Source organism: Dioscorea cayenensis, chromosome 7 (assembly GCF_009730915.1).
Source record: "Dioscorea cayenensis subsp. rotundata cultivar TDr96_F1 chromosome 7, TDr96_F1_v2_PseudoChromosome.rev07_lg8_w22 25.fasta, whole genome shotgun sequence".
Classification (NCBI taxonomy): domain Eukaryota; kingdom Viridiplantae; phylum Streptophyta; class Magnoliopsida; order Dioscoreales; family Dioscoreaceae; genus Dioscorea; species Dioscorea cayenensis.
Window position 1 is genome coordinate 23,031,977 of NC_052477.1, and position 19,673 is coordinate 23,051,649.

Below are 19,673 nucleotides of genomic sequence, written 5' to 3' on the forward strand. Positions count from 1 at the left end.
CAAATCCGATTTATAAAGCCTTCCAACCAAACACGTAATTCTATAATCTAGGATTTTCAAATACAACCCAACCAAACACCGAATTTAACTCTCCCCGTATTTCAATACAAGGGCTCTACAACCAAATCCACTACATTCAAAAATACATCTAACCAAACGCTACCTAAATGGATAAGCATATCTTCTCAGATCAAAATAAACAAAATGATATCTTCTTCCTAGAATGTGACTTTACGATGCATTTATGCAGGTTAGTGGTTGAAATGCTATTTATGATCATGGCTCCTTTTCTTTTCACCCGGCCTTTGATTAAGATTGACCGGTTAAAAAGCATGGACCACAAATCAAATTTAATTTTTATGACTTCAAGAGATTATGGGTTTATTATTTCCATTAAGGGCAAGCCCTAAATGTTAATTACTCTGGACATTGTCTCAGGAACCTCCGATTAAGAAATAAGTGTGTAAAAGGAAATAAGTTGTGACAACAAATTTTCATTCATTTCAATAAATATGAATTTACAAATTTCGTTATAAATACAAGGAATTTGAAATCATCTTGATGCCACTTAGGCTTATGGGCCCAAGTAAACAATGATTGTAGCATCTTATCTCCTTCTGACTATTTTGCCGTGAAATACGCTTTGACTTTTGTTGACATTTAGTGTTCGTCAAATTTTGAAATTTTGAATCTCGGACATGATTTAGAAACTTGTGAACTTGTGTCTTGGACATTTTGTGCCCTGAATTTGCATTTTGAATTTAATTTGGGTTTCAAGTCATGAATTCTCAATGTTGATGAACCATAAACTTGCTTTCGATTTTCATGCTTGTGAAGCTTCTTTCCAGTCTTGACTTGTGAAACTCTTGAACCTTTGACATTTGATGTCTTGAGACTACTGAGTTCAATTGTCGATTTATATATATATATATTCAAATATTGACTTGTGAAACTCTCGGACTGCTGAGTTCAATTGTCAATTTATATTTTGACTTATGAAACTCTTTGAGTCTTTGACTTCTGATATCATGAGACTGTTGAGTTTAATTATCGATTTATATTGATTTTTTTAAACATTGACTTGTGAAACTCTTTTGGTCTTTGACTTCTGAGGTCTCAAGACCGTTGAGTTCAATTGTCAATTTATATGGATTTTAAGTCTTGACTCTTTTCATATCTTGAATCTCGACTTGGCTGTTCTGATTTTGATTTTGATTTTGATTTTTTTTGTTATATATATATACATATTATCGCATGCCGCCGTCTGTGCCTTATTATCACGTTGCATGTCTTGTTATCGTCTTAAGATAATTATCTTATCAGTGCTCTCAGATTTGTATATTTATTCATTTATTTTAATTGATGCTGCCTCAAGATATGACAACTGATAATAAAAGCAAACCCTAAGAAATATGAGGTTTTGAATCGGGTGGATAACCATGCCTTAACCTTGTTTTGGTGGTCTCAGTTTTCAATTAATTTCATTTGTTTGCCTTGATGAATTCACCAGCTACATCCTTGATGTTGAGAATGGGATATGGGTTGCATGGTGCATGGGCCATTCTTATACATGATTATATATATTTCTTGATTATATATGGGTGCAGGTTTTTTTATGAAGCACTCTTTTCAAAGCATGACTTTGCCTTAAGTGCCCGTGCATGCATGCCATGCTCATATTCACCTTTAAAAATTTTTATTGATGCACGTGGGTATATAGTAACATGCTTCTCATTATTTTGAGAAAACGAACATGTGAGCATGCATGCTTCTGATTCTTTCTCTTGCATATTTTTTTAATCATGCACGTATGCAGGGATAGTATTGCATGCTTTTCTCATTCTTTCCCTCATTTTTTATAAGAGATTTTTTTTAGTTTGAGCCCCACACAGCCAGACCATCCGAGATCCAGTTTACTTGCCATTTTTCTTATTGTTGTTGTTGTTATTATTATTATTATTATTATTATTATTATTATTATTATTATTATTATTATTTCTTCCCATATATATTCCTTCTTGGTGGAACTCACAATCAATGCTCATCATTTATTCATTCCCGAATGATAGCCCATGAGTATATATGCATGGCATTATTTTCAATTCTTTTCTTTTATTTTAATCACATCAACACCAAATGAAGAGCAGGTGCTTTCCCATTAAATCACCATAAGGTATCATTACAACTTCCATGATTTTAATATATATATATATATTTGGAGTGAGGCCCGTGAGTATATATGTGCATGCTTGCCTCTCATTTTTGTATATCATTTATTCATTTTCATGTAGTGGGTCTTTTTTTTTAATTAATTCTTTTTTTTCTTTTTAAAAAAAATGGATCATGCACATCAAGATGCATGCATACATGTTTTCTCAAACTCTCATTTGCATTGCAATAGTTTCACATGGGTATTCATTCTGAAACAGATGATCCCTTATACCTGCCAAGTTCAATCTTCTTTTTGATTGCATGATTTTCGTAAATAGAGAAAACACCTCCAATGATTGTATGGGTATTAGTCATGAAGTGCGGGTATATATATATATATATATATATATATATATATATATATATATATATATGTATTGTGGATGATTTAAGGCACACTAACGTGATTTGGAAAGAAACATGCACGATCCCAAAAAAATCCATCTGATTATATATGATAAATATATAGTTTAAGATGGGGCCAACATGAAAAAGAACCCACTATAATTTATTATAACTTATTTTAATATTCATTTATTTTGCTTTGGACAATGTTGGGCTTGCCTTCTTCAAACAAGGCTCTTTTTAAATTTCTTTCTTTATAATGCACGTGGTGGCAATGACTTTTTGGGAGGTTTCCGGGAAAAAAATGAGAAAGCCAAATAGTGTCACAACCGCATTCTTTTTATTCTCTCTGTACGTTCCACGTTTTAGAAGATCAACCAATGCCGCAATGGCTTCCGGTGCTTCTCCAATAATTTTTCGATACTCATCAATGGAAAAGAGGTAGAAAAGGATAGCGATCATGATTCGCCGAGCTTCAACCTTGATACTTCGAGCAATGAGAGCGGCACTCACCATTCTCGAAGATGGCAATGCGGCCAAGCTCCACTTTTAAAGATGTTGAGAAGTGCAGCGATCGAGTGTTCTTGAAATGAAGGATTGGATGAAGAAAAAAAGTTTCAAGAGCTAAGGGATCGCATCGATTGCACAGAGCAATCTCGGTTGAATAAATTGGATTTAGTTAGCAAACGAATTTCATATGCAGCTTTAGCTTTAACTTCTTCACTCAAAGAAGTCCAGATCATGTTGACGAGGTATGCAACAGTAGCAATGACGGCGGCAGAGCCACCATGCTTCATTGTCTTGGAGAAATATCTTTATTATTGTTTGCTTCATTGGTTTTAAATGTTTTTCTAGGGCAAAGTTGCTCCACCCGCTTCGCAGAGTAGAGTTGGGTATACTCATATTTGCATTAGTGAGCTTCCTGATGGTGACCGGGCAAGTGAGGCAAACCGTAGTCGAGCCAACTCTTGATGGATGAACAGATCATATGTTTGGTCGGTGGAGAGCGTGACGTGATCCGTCATTAACTCGCAGGAAATCGGGCATTGATATCATTGAGCGTGGGATTCTTTTTGAAATCTAGAGAGTCGCTTTACTCTTCCGATTGGTGATGCCGGACCGGGAATCGGAGTTGGAATAAAAAAAGAACCGCACGGCAACACACCATGAATGCCATCAAGCTACCGAGAACTCCCAGCATCAATGGGGCAGTGAAGGTCTTAGAGCGGAAAATCATCGATGTCATCGGAGAGGGTGATGAGAGATCGGAGAAGGGTCACGGAGAGATGGCTTCAAAGGGATGGATCATGGGGAGATAGAAACCGGCCCTGTGATGATTCTTTTTTCATTTTGGATTTGGAATCATCTTCTTATACTGGTTATGGAGCTCGTTTCTCGTAAGTAATCACGGGATAACAAATTCGGACTTCACAAGTAACGAGCGAGATACGGGTTCCGCTTTTGATAGTCTTCACAAATGAGCGACGGGCACTTGCGGTCGTGGGTCAGCGCCACGGCGACGCTCAATAGTTGATGGGCGAGGCCATCTCCTTCAAGATCTAGTTATGAAAACGAACGACTGCAATGCTGTCCCCACCATGCAACGATCGGCGGTGATTAACAATGGCGTCAGGATATGACGCTGATGATGTACAGCGAAAGAACTATGTCATGATGATGGTCATGATCTTTCTCTTCTTCTTGAAATCTTTATTTTTCCCTCTTTTTTTATCTTCAAATTCTCGCTTTCTCCTCCGCTTTTCGGGCATGCGTCGTCGAGAATGACCGCAGTAACCCGGACAAGGATGACGAAATGACGACTATGTTGGCGATGGCCACAACACCTCAAGCTCGCCTCATCTTCAATGCCTCTTCATGCCTTGATTCCACCATCCTCACAAAGATCTTCTAGTTTCTCGTGTTTCTCAATCTTTACTGACCCAATCAAGAGCTGCATCCGCCGGTGGTGATGTTAAAAAGTAACAACATCGGGCAACATCGACGATAACAACAACGAAAGAAGAATAACGACGCTCAAATGGCGGCAATGACACCAACAAAAGCATCAGGCATATTTGACGGCATTATCTCAGCCATTCAAGTAACAACGACGGTGAGCAGCAGCAGTGGCGAATGGCAGATGACATGATTGGCGGCATTATTTCAGCCACTCAAGCAGCCATAGCGGTGAGCAATAGACGACATCGGGACTAAAAATTTATAATTTATAGAATACTACAGATATTTATACAACGTCGAACTCTACAAGTTTCTTATTCGACTATCCTCTAAATTCGGCCTCTAAGACCTCTAAAATCGAAGAGGATTTTCTGCCATTATATAAAACGAAATCTAAAACCTATCAAATTAATCTCAAACTCTAACAAGAAGCTAACCTTACCCATCCATCAGTAATATCCGATATTAACACATCAAGATAAAAAAAAATAAAAATAAAAAAATAAAAATAAAAATAAAAATAATAATAATAATAATAATAATAATAGTTCTACAATATTTTTCAAAGGTCCAAGGAAGAGGGTTCTTACCTCGTCAATAGCAGATCAACCAAACCCGTGACAGCGAGATCCTTCTCTTTTCCTCGTCGCCGACACCACCCACAAATAGGGAGAGAAGGAGGAGACTAGGTGTAATGATTGCAAATGAACTAACCCCTTTAGTCCCATATCGGGCTATGAGATGGACCCATTGTGTGCATATAAGTGGGAGCAACCTTCCCTACTAGGCCGGTCTTTGGGGTCCGCCTCCCTCCACTTGTGTGCATTACATTGAGTGCTCGCTGAGAGTCGATGTGGGGCACGACTCGACGAGTTTGGTCTGGCACCGCCACATATGGTTCTCGACTCAGGGCTAGATGGTCGCTACGACCAATGTAATGCACACAAGTGGAGGGGAGAGCGGACCCCAAAAGACCGGTCTAGTAGGGAAGGTTGCCCCCCACTTATATGCACACAACGGGTCCATCTCATAGCCGATGTGGGACTAAAGGGGTTAGCTCATTTGCAATCATTACTTTACCCCACCGATCAAGACACTGACGCCTCTTCGACTCCCGGGCAGATCTAGGCGCCCCGACCAACAAGATTTCACTCGTGGGCACTTTCACTCGGACTCCCGACAGCAGCCCACCACCTGGTCGAACCCTCGTGGCAACAAGACCCGACCAAAACCTAACGAGTCGTGCCTACATCGACTCTCAACGAAAGCACCAATGTAATGCACATGCAAGTGGAGGAGAGCTGGACCCCAAAAAGACCGCCTAGTAGGGAAGGTTGCCCTCCACTTATATGCACACAACGGGATCCATCTCATAGCCGATGTGACTAAAGGGGTTAGCTCATTTGCAATCATTATACTAGGTCATTCTCGTTTTTCTAACAGTGATCTAAATCGGAAGGAGTTGAAGAGGTGTATAGGCTTTTGAATTGAAAACACAATCAACGGCTAGATTTAGTTAAGTAATATCAATGGTTAGGATTATAATTATAAACAACGGCTAGGATTTAATTAAGGGGTGGGGCTCACATATATATATATATATATATATATATACAGTGCCACATGGATAATTATTCATATGCCTTGCATTTTAGCAACTATTCAAGAATTCTGTATTTGTCTTTCAGGGGCTGTGATCTTTGACATAGAGTACGCTCAATGGCTGGATGAACATAATAGGCTGATAAGTGAGTTAAGATCTGCAGTCAACTCTCATGCAAGTGACAATAATCTCCGTTCCATTGTTGATGGAATCATGGCACACTATGATGACATCTTTAAACTGAAAAGTGCTGCTGCCAAGGCTGATGTCTTCCATTTGTTATCTGGCATGTGGAAGACACCAGCAGAAAGGTGTTTTCAATGGCTCGGAGGCTTCCGGTCATCTGAGCTTCTTAAGGTTTACTGATTCACTTCTCTCACTAGCCCTAAGGAAATGTAGTGCATCTTCAAAGGCCAGTCTAAATTTGTTTCATGAACATTGAGATGCTTGTTAGCGGGATAGAAGTTATCTTTATATAAAACTGTCTTTGCAAGTTCTCGAATTTCCAGCATGTTTCCAAAAGTCAGCAATGTTGCTCCATTGGTATTTAGGTTTCTGTTTATATGACTTATGGAACTTTGCAGCCATAATAGATTGTTCAGTCAAATCTAATTATACTGTAACATTGCAGCTACTTACTCGTCAGCTGGAGCCTCTCACAGAGCAGCAGTTGGCCGGGATTTGCAACCTTCAGCAGTCGTCACAACAAGCAGAAGATGCACTTTCACAAGGAATGGAAGCATTGCAACAGTCATTGGCAGAAACTTTGGCTGGGTCTCTTGGGCCGTCAGGGCCTTCAGGAAATGTTGCTAATTACATGGGTCAGATGGCAATGGCGATGGGAAAGCTGGGGACCCTAAAAAATTTTATCCGCCAGGTGGGCTTTTGACCTTTTTTATTGCATTAATAAAGGGAGGTTCTCCATCCTGCAATCTTCTCTAATTGCACTAGCTCTTAAAAATATTACAATTCATTTGCTGTGATAAGCAGGCTGACAATCTTCGGCAGCAAACCCTGCAACAAATGCACAGGATATTGACAACATGCCAGTTTGCACGTGCGCTTCTTGCTATAAATGATTATTTCTCAAGATTACAGGCCTTGAGCTCTCTCGGGCTTGCCCGGCCTAAGGAATGAAGGTGGCAGCAAACTAATTCATAGAGGTCTTGTTGGCCATAACAAGCTGTTAGTTTGACTAGTGGATTTAATTTATGTATGAGGCTTGCCTGGAGAATTCAGCTCACTGGTGGGTCTAATGTATTTTGTACACATCTCTATCTATAATAGTGTCTCAGACATCTCATGTTGTACCATTCTGTGTGTGTTGAGTTACAGCGTATTTTTACTATATTAATAACCCAGTTTTTATTGTTTGCACTTAAAGATGTTCTGAGAAAGCTTGAATCCTGGTTTTTTTTGTAGACCAAAAAAGCTTAGAGCTAAAGAAAAGGAAAAAGAACAAGAACTAAGAAACATAAAACAAAAGAAGAGTTGGCGATTGATGCAGAGGTCTTCAATCCATTTTGGATCGTCAATCCATTTCGGACAATCCAATCCTCTGAAGAAGAGAGAAAGATGTGGGTTGCGGCTACCATAAGCAGCTAGTTCATCAGCAATGGAATTCTCTCTTGGAAAAGGATTTCAGCATCAGTTTTAACTTTTGAATCATCACATTTGATCCCAGGCGATGCAGGGGTGAAGGTTTTGAATTAGCTGTGCAATCCCAGGAGAATCACAGCAAATTTTAAGAGAATGATAAGAGATGAAGCAGAACATATTTCAGCCTGAAATAAATGAAAAGGAGAGAAAAAGAATAGGGTGCAACCTGCTTTCTGGGCTAAACAGGGTTCAACCTGCTTTATGGGCTTTCAAGCCATGCATCATTCACAACAATTATTAACATCTTTTGACAATAAGCAGAACAATTGGATGATATCACTTTACATAGCTGTGTGATACATCACTTTATATTGCTATAAAACCAGCCACTATGTTAATGATGCACAACCAAAGGCAATCGATGACCGCAATTTCCAAACAGAAGCCTGGTTTAGCCTTGAATAATAAGTACTATTTACATTTGAAAGCAATTGATACACAGAAGGAGTAACAAACTTCAAACTCTTACTACTTAACTTTCAACTGAAAATGCTGCAAAACTGATGTATGCTGCTTCACATTAAGAATTTGAAAAAAAGACTGCCAAAGGAAATGCTAACATCATAAATTGATGTTTTACATGCATCTGAAGTTAGCTCCTATGTAAACCTTCTTGTGAATAGGTAATAATTAGAACCAACTCTTTTCATGACATGCTGAACCACTTTTTCTACATCAGACATCAGCATGTTCTACACAATCATCCAAGCATCATAAACAGTGCAATCAAGGATTCCTCACTACACACAAAAATACAGAAAAAGATGCAGCTCACACAGGATTTCCAATATATTTTGCAATAATGAAAAATCTCCATTACTGCAACATATAAATTTACCTTTCATTCAATTAAGAATTAAGATGCATCAAATTTACATCTTTTTAAACAAGTTAACCAAACAGGAAAAAAGAAGAAGAAGGATTTTCTTCGGTCCTGTCCAGCTTCTAAACTTCTAAGCAAAAATATTACTGTACATATAAGCTCATACCTTGTCGCCAGAACATTAATACTTCAATAACATAGTAAAAGTGTTCTCATTAGAGGTTGGTATTTCAAACTCTTACTACTATAAATGATAATAGTTTCATCCTCCTTTGTTTCATGTCATAACTTAAGAACTTCATAAAGAGGCCTTGTATTCCTCAACCGTTCACCAAAACCTATGTTCCACATACCCCAGGTTAACATACATATCCTTAAAAGAAATTATCCTCCAAATATACACAATCTATACACAAAATATACACAATACATCTCCAACAATGGCTATCACTAAGATCAAATACTACCCTGATAGTCAAGCCAATAGAACTCACACTAAAACTTCTTGTCAAACAAGATTGCAATCAAATCACCAATCAATCAAACTAGATTACATAATATATATGTATATATAGCGCAACAAAAAAAAAACATCAAATTTGGGAGTTTTGTAAGCAACCACAAAACAAAAGAACATGCTGACAATTCATCAAACAAGTTATGGCATTGCAAAACCCAAGTAATAAAACAAGAAACTTGATATAATCCAAAAGAGTCACCAATACATCAGTCAAATCCATTCATTATAAGAGATATACAAACAAAAGAGTGGCAGAGAGACCAACCAAACTACTACTTATCTTTGGATGATAGCCCATACTTCTCTTGCATCTTCATGATCTCTTCTTCCTTCTTCTTCGTGTCCTGCTTCTTTGACATCTTGGCTTGCTGGTAATAGAGGACAATGAGGTAGCGATTGGCAACGTTGAAGCCGGAGAGATGGTTGACTGCGGTCTTGGCGTCATAAATGTCCTCGTAGACAACGAAGGCTGTGCCGCGAGTGTCCTTGTTTGTGCCCAGCCGGATCTGGCGGATTGCTCCATATTTGCCGAAGATATCGTACATCTCCTCGCTGGAGATGTTGAACGGGAGGTTGCGCACGTAAAGCACACGGTTCACCTCCGGCGGAAGCCGAGTGTTCCCCTTTCTCAAGCGATTGATGCCTTTGCTCCTGACTAGGGTTAGGGTTAGGGTTAGGGTTACGGTTACGGTTCCGGAGCAGATGAGGAATTAACCCCACCCCCAAACCGGTGCATATTGTTATACAAGGTTTATGTGCCCTAATGAGGCACTGGAGGTCACGGGTCTTTTCCTAAATTACTCTAATACCCTTCCTAAGTATTTTACTATTTAGAAGCTCTTTTCCATTGAAACTTATACATTCTTTAAAAATATAATCAATTGAATATCTATTCTTTTTTCAAAAAAAAAAATGAAAAACTTATTTATCCTTTCTTACAAAAGAAGAAAAAATAATAATAACAACTAAAATTTCAACTGATTAAATAACATTATTGTTCATTTTGATGACATTTTAAATATAAAATATATTCTTTATAATTGCAGAGAATTTAATGACTGTATTTATTCTTATTATTCTAAAATAATTTTCTAAAAGTATGAAAATAGTAAAAAAAAAATAATTGGTCATGGTTTTGTTTGGGAGTATGAACAATTATTTTAACGAAATCAGTTTCTATTAATTAAGATCTTTTCAAATTTATTTTTACCACTAACCTAATGCAAAAACTATAAGAGACACATAACATATATATCTATGGCTATATGATACGTATGTGTATAAAAGCATAATTAATCCTAATATATACATGTGCCTTTATTTTGTTTGTGCAAAATTTCAAACATGTCCCTCTTAACGGGGATAAACACTTTACGGAGGAGATCCATGCTAGATCAATAGTTCACTGGCACACAGAATATTTTTAATGCTAACTGGATAAGGACCAAACAGACCTCTTTATTGTTTTCTCTCGGCTTCCTTCTCTATTAAAATGACGTCATTCTGATTGTATTGCAAACCTCCATTTGGATGTTGTGAGTTATTCTCTATATTTATGACAACGGAGCTGAAATAACATGGTCACAAGTACAGTACAATCAACAATACACACCCTTTGTAATTGATTCAGTAAACTGAAGAGCAATAAAAAAATCATGTTCCAATTTAACATTGGCAAACTAGTGCAAAAGGTAGTAAGCTAGAGAGAAATCAAAACATGTTTAATTTTCAACATTCGAAAACTAGTGCAAAAGATGATACAACACATAACATGTGATAATGTCTTTTCATCTGCAAGGAATGAACTTCCGCTTGATTCTGATAATACATAGTTGCCATCAATTCCAAATCCTTGATATAAAAGCTGAGGCAGGAAAACAAGTGGCAATTGATTGATATCTCCAAAAACATCAACAAAGAGCTTAAAAGTATTTCAGGAATCCTTTAGTTCTTCAACACGTCAAGTTTTGATAAGTCCCTGGGCATTTGCTCAGTCATGGCCATAATCAGACACAAACTTGCAGTTGAGAATTGACAGCACATTCAAACAATCTTTGAGTAAGAAACTCTAAATTCTTGAACAAAGAGAAGCGAGAATCAGGTGTGCGCCATTTTCTCTAAAAATGAACTTTGGTCAGTCCCTGCACAAAACAATGCACTTCTATAATTAGTTGATCTTCAATGTTGTAATTCTCCAACATTTTGCAGAATATGTTCGCTGATGGAACAATTACCTCATGCATATTCTTGGAGTGGGCCATGGCAGTGCTTGTTTGGAATCCAAAAGTAATGGAGAAGTTACAAGACAAGGCGAAGACGGCGGATGGAAAATGTTCAATGTTAACCAAGGAGGATCCGAATAAGATGTGCTTTAGAGCATCATCAAGGACACTGAGTTGGAGGGCTACAAGATTACCACAAAAACAAAAGTGATAATCAATGTGACAGCAATATGGAGGTATCTAAAATCTTGAGACTTGCTCAAAGAGTTCATACCGGATAAATTTATGAACAGTGATTTAGATTTCAGATGACATGATTTCGAGTCTCTTTCATTTGGTGTTGGGCAAAAGGAGGAATGCAGTTGCCAGTTTCCAGTTGCCACAGTTGAATTTACTCTTGCAAATGTTGTACATCATCACTTTGGTTAGGAAATGCCGAATGGATTGAGTGCAGAGGATTTGAAAGGATTCAGACATTTAACTCAGTTCCCATGACTTGTTTAAGTACCAAAACAATTCCACCCACAGGATTATATTCAGTGATAAAAGGATTGGAATGCTTCAGGGAAGTTCTATCATTAAGAACCATCATGTGCACAGAACACTAGAGTTTCGCTACATTGATCACAAAGATGCATCTTTCCTGCATCAAGTGGTTACAAAAATTTCAAAACAAAGGTTTATTTACAGTAAATTCCATGGATTAAACTCACATATTAATATTAGAAGAAAAGCAGACAAATTATATTTTCATGAGCTATTGATTAATTGGGAAATTGATTCATCTTGAGGAAGCAAAAATAAAGAACATATTCACGGATAGAAGACTCCATGCACCGAATTTGCTAATTGAACCAACACTTGGAAAGGATACTTTTCAATATCATTCTGATTTCGCTCTTCATGTTGGGGGCCTCATTCTTGAACCCAAAAACAATAAGAAAAGAAAGCAAAAGAAACAAAATCAACAAGAGCGCAAGACATGGGAAAGAGAACAATAAAGCTAGGGGTGATATACCAACACTAATGTCAGCATATATACATCAACCCATTCTATCGAAGTTTCTAATTTGGTTAATTTAAAAAGGCAGTTTGCCTTCAAGTTTGAATACATCATTGGAATAATTAGAAAATACAAAAAAAGATTGTAAAATAATCATTTTATTTTATTTTCTATGTATCCTATTTTTTTACATCCAATGAAGTACGGAAAAATATGTCTGCCATTTCTTCCTTCATTCTCTAAATTCAAATATTTCACAGAGGGCACTTAGTCAGCACAATGATAAGAATACTGACTCACATTAATTCTAATTAACATGTTGCTTCTATTGGCAAAAATGCTAAGCATAAGGCACATGATTCAGGTTTGAAATGAAGTGATAAAATAGATAAGATCTTTGTTTAATTGTTTATTTATCAATTTAATTAGATATGATAAAATACATTTTCAAACAACTACAGACTAGAAAAGAATATGGGGGAAAATTGGTACCTTGGTATTAGGGCTTGTTGATGTAGAAATATATGAAACATGCAATAGAACAAATGAAAATTGCTGATAGAAGGAAAGGAACCCTTCTGAGAAACTTGTTTCTCCTATTACTGAACATGAGATAGTAGAGAGAATGTGGTAATAATCTCCTCCAGGCTTGCATAATTATTCTCCTATTACTGAACATGAGATAGCATTCATAGATTGTCATTTTCATGAGAGTAGGAAGAAGCGGTTGGAGGCCTTCTGAAAAAGACTTCAGCCCTGGACAATCTTCAATTAACAGAGTTTGAAAGGAAGTGAGGCCTTGCGTCATTAATGAAAGAAGTGATAAGACAACATCCTTCAACTCCATTATTACCTCCTCGAGAGAAACCATCAAAGACAGTGATCAACACAAAAACAATAGTAATCATCAAAGCAAGAGTCATGATAGTGAGGGAGTCGAATTCTTGGGCTTTGAAGTTCATACCAGAGAGATTTTATGAACAGTTGTTTACACTTCTGATGACATGATTTCAAGTTTGCTGAAAGATTTGTGGAGGAATGCAGTTTGTAGTTGCCACAATTGAGTTTGCTCTTACAAATCTTGTGCATCACTTTGGTTGGGAAATGCCAGGTGGATTGAGAGCAGAGGATTTGAAAAGGATTTGAACACTTGCCTCAGTCCCATGACTTATAAATATGAATACTGATCATAATGCTTGAACAATCAGATTGATTGAGAGAAGTTCTATGAATAGGAACCACATCAGGTGTACACACCACAATATTTTAAGTACATTATGGAAAAGATGAATATATCCTGCACCAAATAGTTATAAATAATGTACTATTCAACAAAATTAGATTTCTTTAAGCTACTAGTTAAGAAATAACTTGCCTATTCCGATTGAGATTTTGGGTGCTTTCATTGGATTATTGATTCATCTCCAGGAAGTAATATAAAGAACATATATATTTACAAATCGGACACCAAGAATTAAACTTGCTAATTGAACTGATATTTGGAAATAATATGCTTTCTTTTCATTCTGATTTCAGACTCCCTGTGCTTTTTGTCTTCATGTTGGCGGGATATACCAAAACTCTTTCTCATTCTTGGAAAAGATAAAAAATAAAAACTTATAAGAATGCAAAACATGGAAAAGGAAACAATAAAACTAGTGGTTCGCCAAAATATATATACATATTTAAGATTATGATAAAAAAAAGCACTAACTTAACATAGTATAGAAAAATATTTTTCACTATTTAAAAAAAAATTAGAGAGAAGGCTTACTAATACAGATTCCAATTAAAAGATGATTCTATTGACAAGAAATGCAGAACATAATCCTTTTTAAAAAAATGCCGAACATAATTAATCTTCATATTATAGGTTTGGAATGAGTTAACAAAGTAGATAATATTATTCTCTTTCTGTATCTCAAGAGAGATAGGATCAAATATATTTTCAACAAACCCTAAACAAAGAGAGAATTAAAAAAACAAAAAAATAAAAAAACAAAAAGGAGAAAGTGGCACCTGGTTATCAAGTTGGTTGAAAAGGAATTTTATGAAACAGGCAATAGCACAAATCAAAATCGCTGATAGAAGGAACCAATCTGTGACGATGCACTTCAAAAGCTTGTTTTGGCACCAATACTAATCTCATTAGGAACTTGAATTATCTGTTCTGGCTTTGATTCTAACTCCGGCTCTTCTCCTATTTGTTTATCTGAGATGGTAGAGAGAAGGTCATAATAGTCTCCTCCAGGGTTGCATAACCTCTCTAGCTCAGGGCATTTTTTGATTTTTAGTTCTAGTTCTTTTAGAGTAGGAAGTAGTTGTTGGAGGCCTTCTGGGAATGACTTCAGCGCCTGGCAAAATTCAATAGATAGATACTGAAGGGAAGTGAGGGCTTGCATCCCGTTGGATAGAGACACCAGCTTGGGACATCTAGATACTTCTAATTTGGATAGTGAAGTAAGGTGTCCCATTTCTGGTCCCAAAGACTCGATGCCTCGACACCTGTTAATACTCAAGGACTGGAGTGATGTGGGACACGTGGGCAATTCTCTCATAGAATCACATTCAAAAACTTCAAGACTCTTCAGAAAGGGTGGAACAGAGTCACCTTGTGATGATACACCAGTAAAATTCTTGCAAGAACTAATTGTCAGATCATCGAGGAACTTCAAACTTTGTAACTTGTCAGGCCAGGACACCAGCTTTTCAAGCGACTTCACCTCTAGTCGTCTTAGAGATGGAAGGTTTTGCAAACCTAATGCCAATGATAGCTGATTGCAGTTGCCAATAATCAAACTCTCAAGTGATGACTTCATCACCCTTATCTCCTCTTCAACTTCCGATAACAAAACCAACTTGTCAGTACAAGACTTCATACTCAAACTCTGAGAAGATTCCAAATGCTTGAAGAACCTTCTTACTTCAGACACGAGAGAGATTTGTGTCTCACAGAATGATTGATTAATGTATAACTCCTGGAGAGTTGGAATGGATGGCATGGTTGTCAACTTGGGGCATTCTGTAATATGCATCTCAGTGAGGCACGGAAACAAGCACAGATTTGCTTCTCTACCCTCCTCCACACACCACCCCTCTAGGTTCATCATTCTATATAAACTCAACTCCTTCAATGCAGGGAATGATTGCAGAGCATTATTGCCTCTGCTGTTGTTAATAATGTGTTTGATGCCATCCATGCCACTGATACTCAGATATGCAAGACTGGGTAATGTCTCAAGTGGAGGGAGTTGCTCACATTCTATGCATTCAGATAGTTCGATGCGATGTAGATATTGGAATTGTTGCCTTTCTCCCATCCACACTGGAAATTGTTTGCCTGGATAATAACTAACTGTAAGTTTTTGTACTCCACTGGGAGGTTTCAACGCTTCCAACACCTCCTCCGCATTTTCCATCAAATAATATTCATCATCATATTTCCAACTTAAATTATCCCAACTTAAGTTTAATGTGTGAATAAGTTGTTTGTTACCCAAATTAGCTTTTCTAGCCTCATCCGCATTCTTCACCTTCTGCAGATTATACAAAGCAAGTTCACCAAAAGGATTCAAGGACTTTAATTGTCCTATATTGTTCTCTGCATCATCTCCCACAGTATATTGTGTTAATGTTTTCAAGTTCTGTAATTGATTCAAACCAGCAGGTAATGCCTTCAACGCTGGACAATAACCAGGGAAAAAAAGGTGTCTAAGACTGTTCATGTATGTTATGCTCTTGGGAACCTCGGAAAGTTTATAACAATCATGGAGTTTCAATGTCTGCAGATTAACCAACATACAAATGGATTCCGGTAGTTTCCCAATAAGAGTATAAGAAATATCGAGGTATCTTAGATGGTGCAAATGCTCTATTGATGCAGGCAACTCATTAATGTTTGTGTGACTCAAGTCGAGCACCCTCACCAACTTCAACTTTGGCAACACACTTAAGTCTCTTCTACAATATAGCACAGTATGGATGATGGAGCAATCCCCTTTTTCACAATTTTTCATCAGCATATAAATTCCAATGACGAGCTTTTTATTGGGATTTTTGGGGGCTGCAGTGCTTTTCAACAATGGGAAGAAGCATTCATTTTTCCATAACAAGTTGTGCCAGATCATGGATGTGACCATGCATCTTACACACTCTTCCTTTTTCCAATGGTTGAAGAGAACAATCATTTTGTAAAAGAGATCTCCTTATCAACTCAGTGAAAATCTCTCGCCCTTCTACTTCCATATCAGTTCCTTCTTGAGATGGAATAAACCCTTGAGCCATCCAAAATTGAATCAGCTGCTCTTCCTTAATATCGTGATCCTTTGGGAATATGGCGCAAAAGGCAAAACATTTCTTTAACTGAGTAGGCAAATCAACATAGCTTAGCCACAGCTCTTGTATGATTTCATTTTGCGTACTTTGTAACTTCCATGTTTCAATATTTTTCCAACACGGCCTGCCATTCACTTTCTTTGCTCTTGTAATGCATGAAACTCCCCAATTCTTCTATAGCAAGTGGTAATCCTTGGCATTTATCAAGAATCTGCTGACCAATCTCCACCAATTTTTGGCAGTGGCTTCGGTGCACCTACAGCAAATGCTTTATGTTCAAATAAAACCCAAGAGCTTTCTTCTGATAAACCCCTTAGAAAATGATGTCTTTGTGCACCCATCAGTCGAGAGCATTTTTCATTGCGTGTGGTCACAAGAATTCTGCTTCCTTCTCCTCCATCGAGCAACATGTTTCTAAGTGCATCCCACTTTTCGAAATCTTCATTCCATACATCATCCAATACCAGCAAATATCTCTCCTGCCCCAAGACATCTCGCAAATCCTTCTGCAGCACCTCCATGTTTGTATGATCATAATTTTCCCCAGTAGCTGTATGTATGATCCCTCGAGCAAGCTTCAGCACGTCAAAAATCATTAGAAACACATACCCATATGCATTGTTTAAAAATGATTCTTGACCCTTTCATCTGCATAGACCAACTGAGCAAGTGTAGTCTTACCCAGACCACCCATACCGACTATAGAAACCACAGCCACTTTCTCATCAAAACTATCACGGATCAGCATATGCACTAGCTTCTCTTTATCTTCATCTCTTCCAAAAATAACTGGCGATTCGTCCACATATGAATAGGTTTGAGGCCTGTTCTTCAAAGGTTTGTTGTTGTTTTCAAGAACCCTTAATTTGAACTTGCCCATCTCCTCAATAAGCTCATTTATTCTCTCATTGACGTTACTGAGCTTCTTCCCCAGCTGAAGTTTAAACAAGAGTGGGTTATGATCAAGAGAAAAGAATTCACGCACCTTGCTTCTTGGGCGACCATAAAGCTGTGCCTTGCGCTGGATGACTAGTTCATGCGTCTTGGCCTCGTCAAGGATGTCTTCAGCATCATAGACCGCATCTTTGAGCAGCAAAAGCCAATACCTGACAGCCTTGTCCGTCAACTGCCTTTCCTCTGCATCTTCAATAAGCGGTTGGATAAGTAGTAAGGAGTATTGGAGCATTTGAAGCTGCTTATAAACTCCAATCCAAATGGGTTCCAGAAATTGAAGGGCGTGAGGAGTGGATAACTCCTTGATCATCTCCAAGGCGTTGGAGAAAACTCCGGCCATTGTGTCCGTTGAGCGAGAGGTGATTAGAGTCACAGCTGAGATCGTGTGGCAAGTACTGTGGAGGCACACTAGGGCTTCCTTCCTTTTTCTTCCCCTTCTCTTTGTGAAACTTCTTGGAAAGATCGTTTGAATGAATTGGGAGCACTGCTTTATGGGTAAAAGTCTTCCTTCCGCATTACCTTCAACAAAACAAAAGACCGTCAAAGCATTCAAGTTGAGATCACATAAGCAGATATGCCCAACCAATGATGTCAAATGGGTCGGCCCAGCATGGGGAACGGCCCAGACTGGCTGCTGGTGCCATACCGGGCCGGCCAGCCCTTTTTTTAACATACACAAAAAATCTCCACCAAAATACTTTAAAAAAAAATATATTTGTCAAAAATTTATTGTTTAGTTATGTGATATTTTACAAATTGATATATATATATATATATTGCTTTAAAAAAATTAGCCACTTAATTTTTTATTTTTTTTTATAAATTAGTACATATACTCTTTAAAAGATTATAAACTTAGAAAAAATATTTACAAAATGTTATTGTTTCTCTCTTGCCATTATAAATTGGATTACATGATAATATTTTTCTTCTCAAAAATTTATTATTCGGCCTCTTGTTTTTTTTATAAATTAGTATATATATTATAAAAAATATTGTTAGGAAAATATTATGAAAGTCTATTATTTTTACCTCCACTTTTACTTTGTCTCCTAATAAATTGTTTTGATCCCCTTGTGCCAAAAGAAAAAAAAATGAATGGCTCTATCCCTAAATGTTTTTAGTTTATTCAGCTTCTCCTATGGTTGAGTGTCTTTTTCTACACAAACAAGATTTTAATGTTACTATAGACATTGATGATGTTCTTGCACTTCCCACTATGAGAAAATATTAAGATTATTAAATTCTTCAAGAATTATTACTTACATAAAAATTAAATTCAAGCCAAGAAGTAGAACTAATATTAGGGTCGGCTTGTTTGAGGGTGTTTGAAATTACATGTAATTATAAATACTGTATTTTTAAAAAACCGATGTTTGTTTGGGGTATTTGCAAATCCAAGTGTAATTCTAAATAGCCCTAAACCCACAATCAGTTGTGTTTTGGATTACTTTCAAATCTATCGTAATACTGAATACAAGTAATTGAAAAGCACAAACAACCCTGTCCTTTTTCTAAATCCAGCATCGTTCTTCTTCTTCAGAGAGTGTCTTCATCCAACAGGGTTGGGCAGTGAACGCAACCACCTTGCCGCCCTTCATCCAACAGATCTGGGAAGTGAAAGTCGTCCCCTCGTCGGCTTTCATCCAACAGATCTGTGCTCTTCTCAGCCCCATCGCTATTGTGCAGTAAAGGCCGTGCTCCCCATCGAGGCAGTGAACGCCGCCCCATCGTTGTGCTCTTCTCCTATCTCATCACCGTCTTGTCTCGTTGCCGGAAGCGCAGCAACAACAAAAACAAGGTGTGGGTCTCTCTAGTTTGTGTGTTATCTCATCGGCACTGGAGAAATCTTGGATTTTAGATACATAATACTGAATTTAGGGTCTTCATGGGCACCATCCTTTTTTTTGGTGTTGGCCCCTTGTTCTCTATACAGTCTATACTCCCTTGCTCCTTGCTATGTTCATGTGTTTTTATGGATGGTTTTTCTATTTGTACTTTTTTTAATGTGATCATACACATCTCTAGTGGAGGAGCTC

General features: G+C 37.4%; 2 protein-coding genes, 1 long non-coding RNA gene and 1 pseudogene across 3 annotated transcripts in view; 1 reads left to right on the forward strand and 3 right to left on the reverse strand.

Annotated features, from left to right (window-relative positions):
• The window catches only part of LOC120265164 (transcription factor TGA2.2-like), a 25,721-nt gene extending 18,405 nt beyond the window's left edge, over nt 1–7,316 (forward strand). Inside the window, exons 3-5 of the mRNA XM_039273053.1 lie at nt 6,204–6,475; nt 6,750–6,995; nt 7,109–7,316. Coding sequence (XP_039128987.1) covers nt 6,204–6,475; nt 6,750–6,995; nt 7,109–7,255 — 665 coding nt within the window. The 3' untranslated portion in view covers nt 7,256–7,316. The remainder of the gene's footprint in view (nt 1–6,203; nt 6,476–6,749; nt 6,996–7,108) is intronic.
• A 1,964-nt stretch (nt 7,317–9,280) lies between these two features.
• LOC120265165 (splicing factor 3B subunit 6-like protein) lies at nt 9,281–9,830 on the reverse strand (the record flags this gene model as incomplete). The annotated part of the gene is made up of 1 exon (XM_039273054.1): nt 9,281–9,830. A coding segment is annotated over one exon (438 nt), but the record flags the coding sequence as incomplete, so codon positions are not given.
• Nucleotides 9,831–10,713: 883 nt separating this feature from the next.
• On the reverse strand, nt 10,714–12,014 carry LOC120265535. Its single transcript, XR_005537675.1, has 3 exons — nt 11,617–12,014; nt 11,355–11,524; nt 10,714–11,261 (listed from the first exon to the last, which is right to left on the reverse strand). It is a non-coding gene; the product is annotated as an uncharacterized LOC120265535 (long non-coding RNA).
• Nucleotides 12,015–14,459: 2,445 nt separating this feature from the next.
• Nucleotides 14,460–18,138, reverse strand: LOC120265166 (annotated as a pseudogene).
• Nucleotides 18,139–19,673: the final 1,535 nt, after the last annotated feature.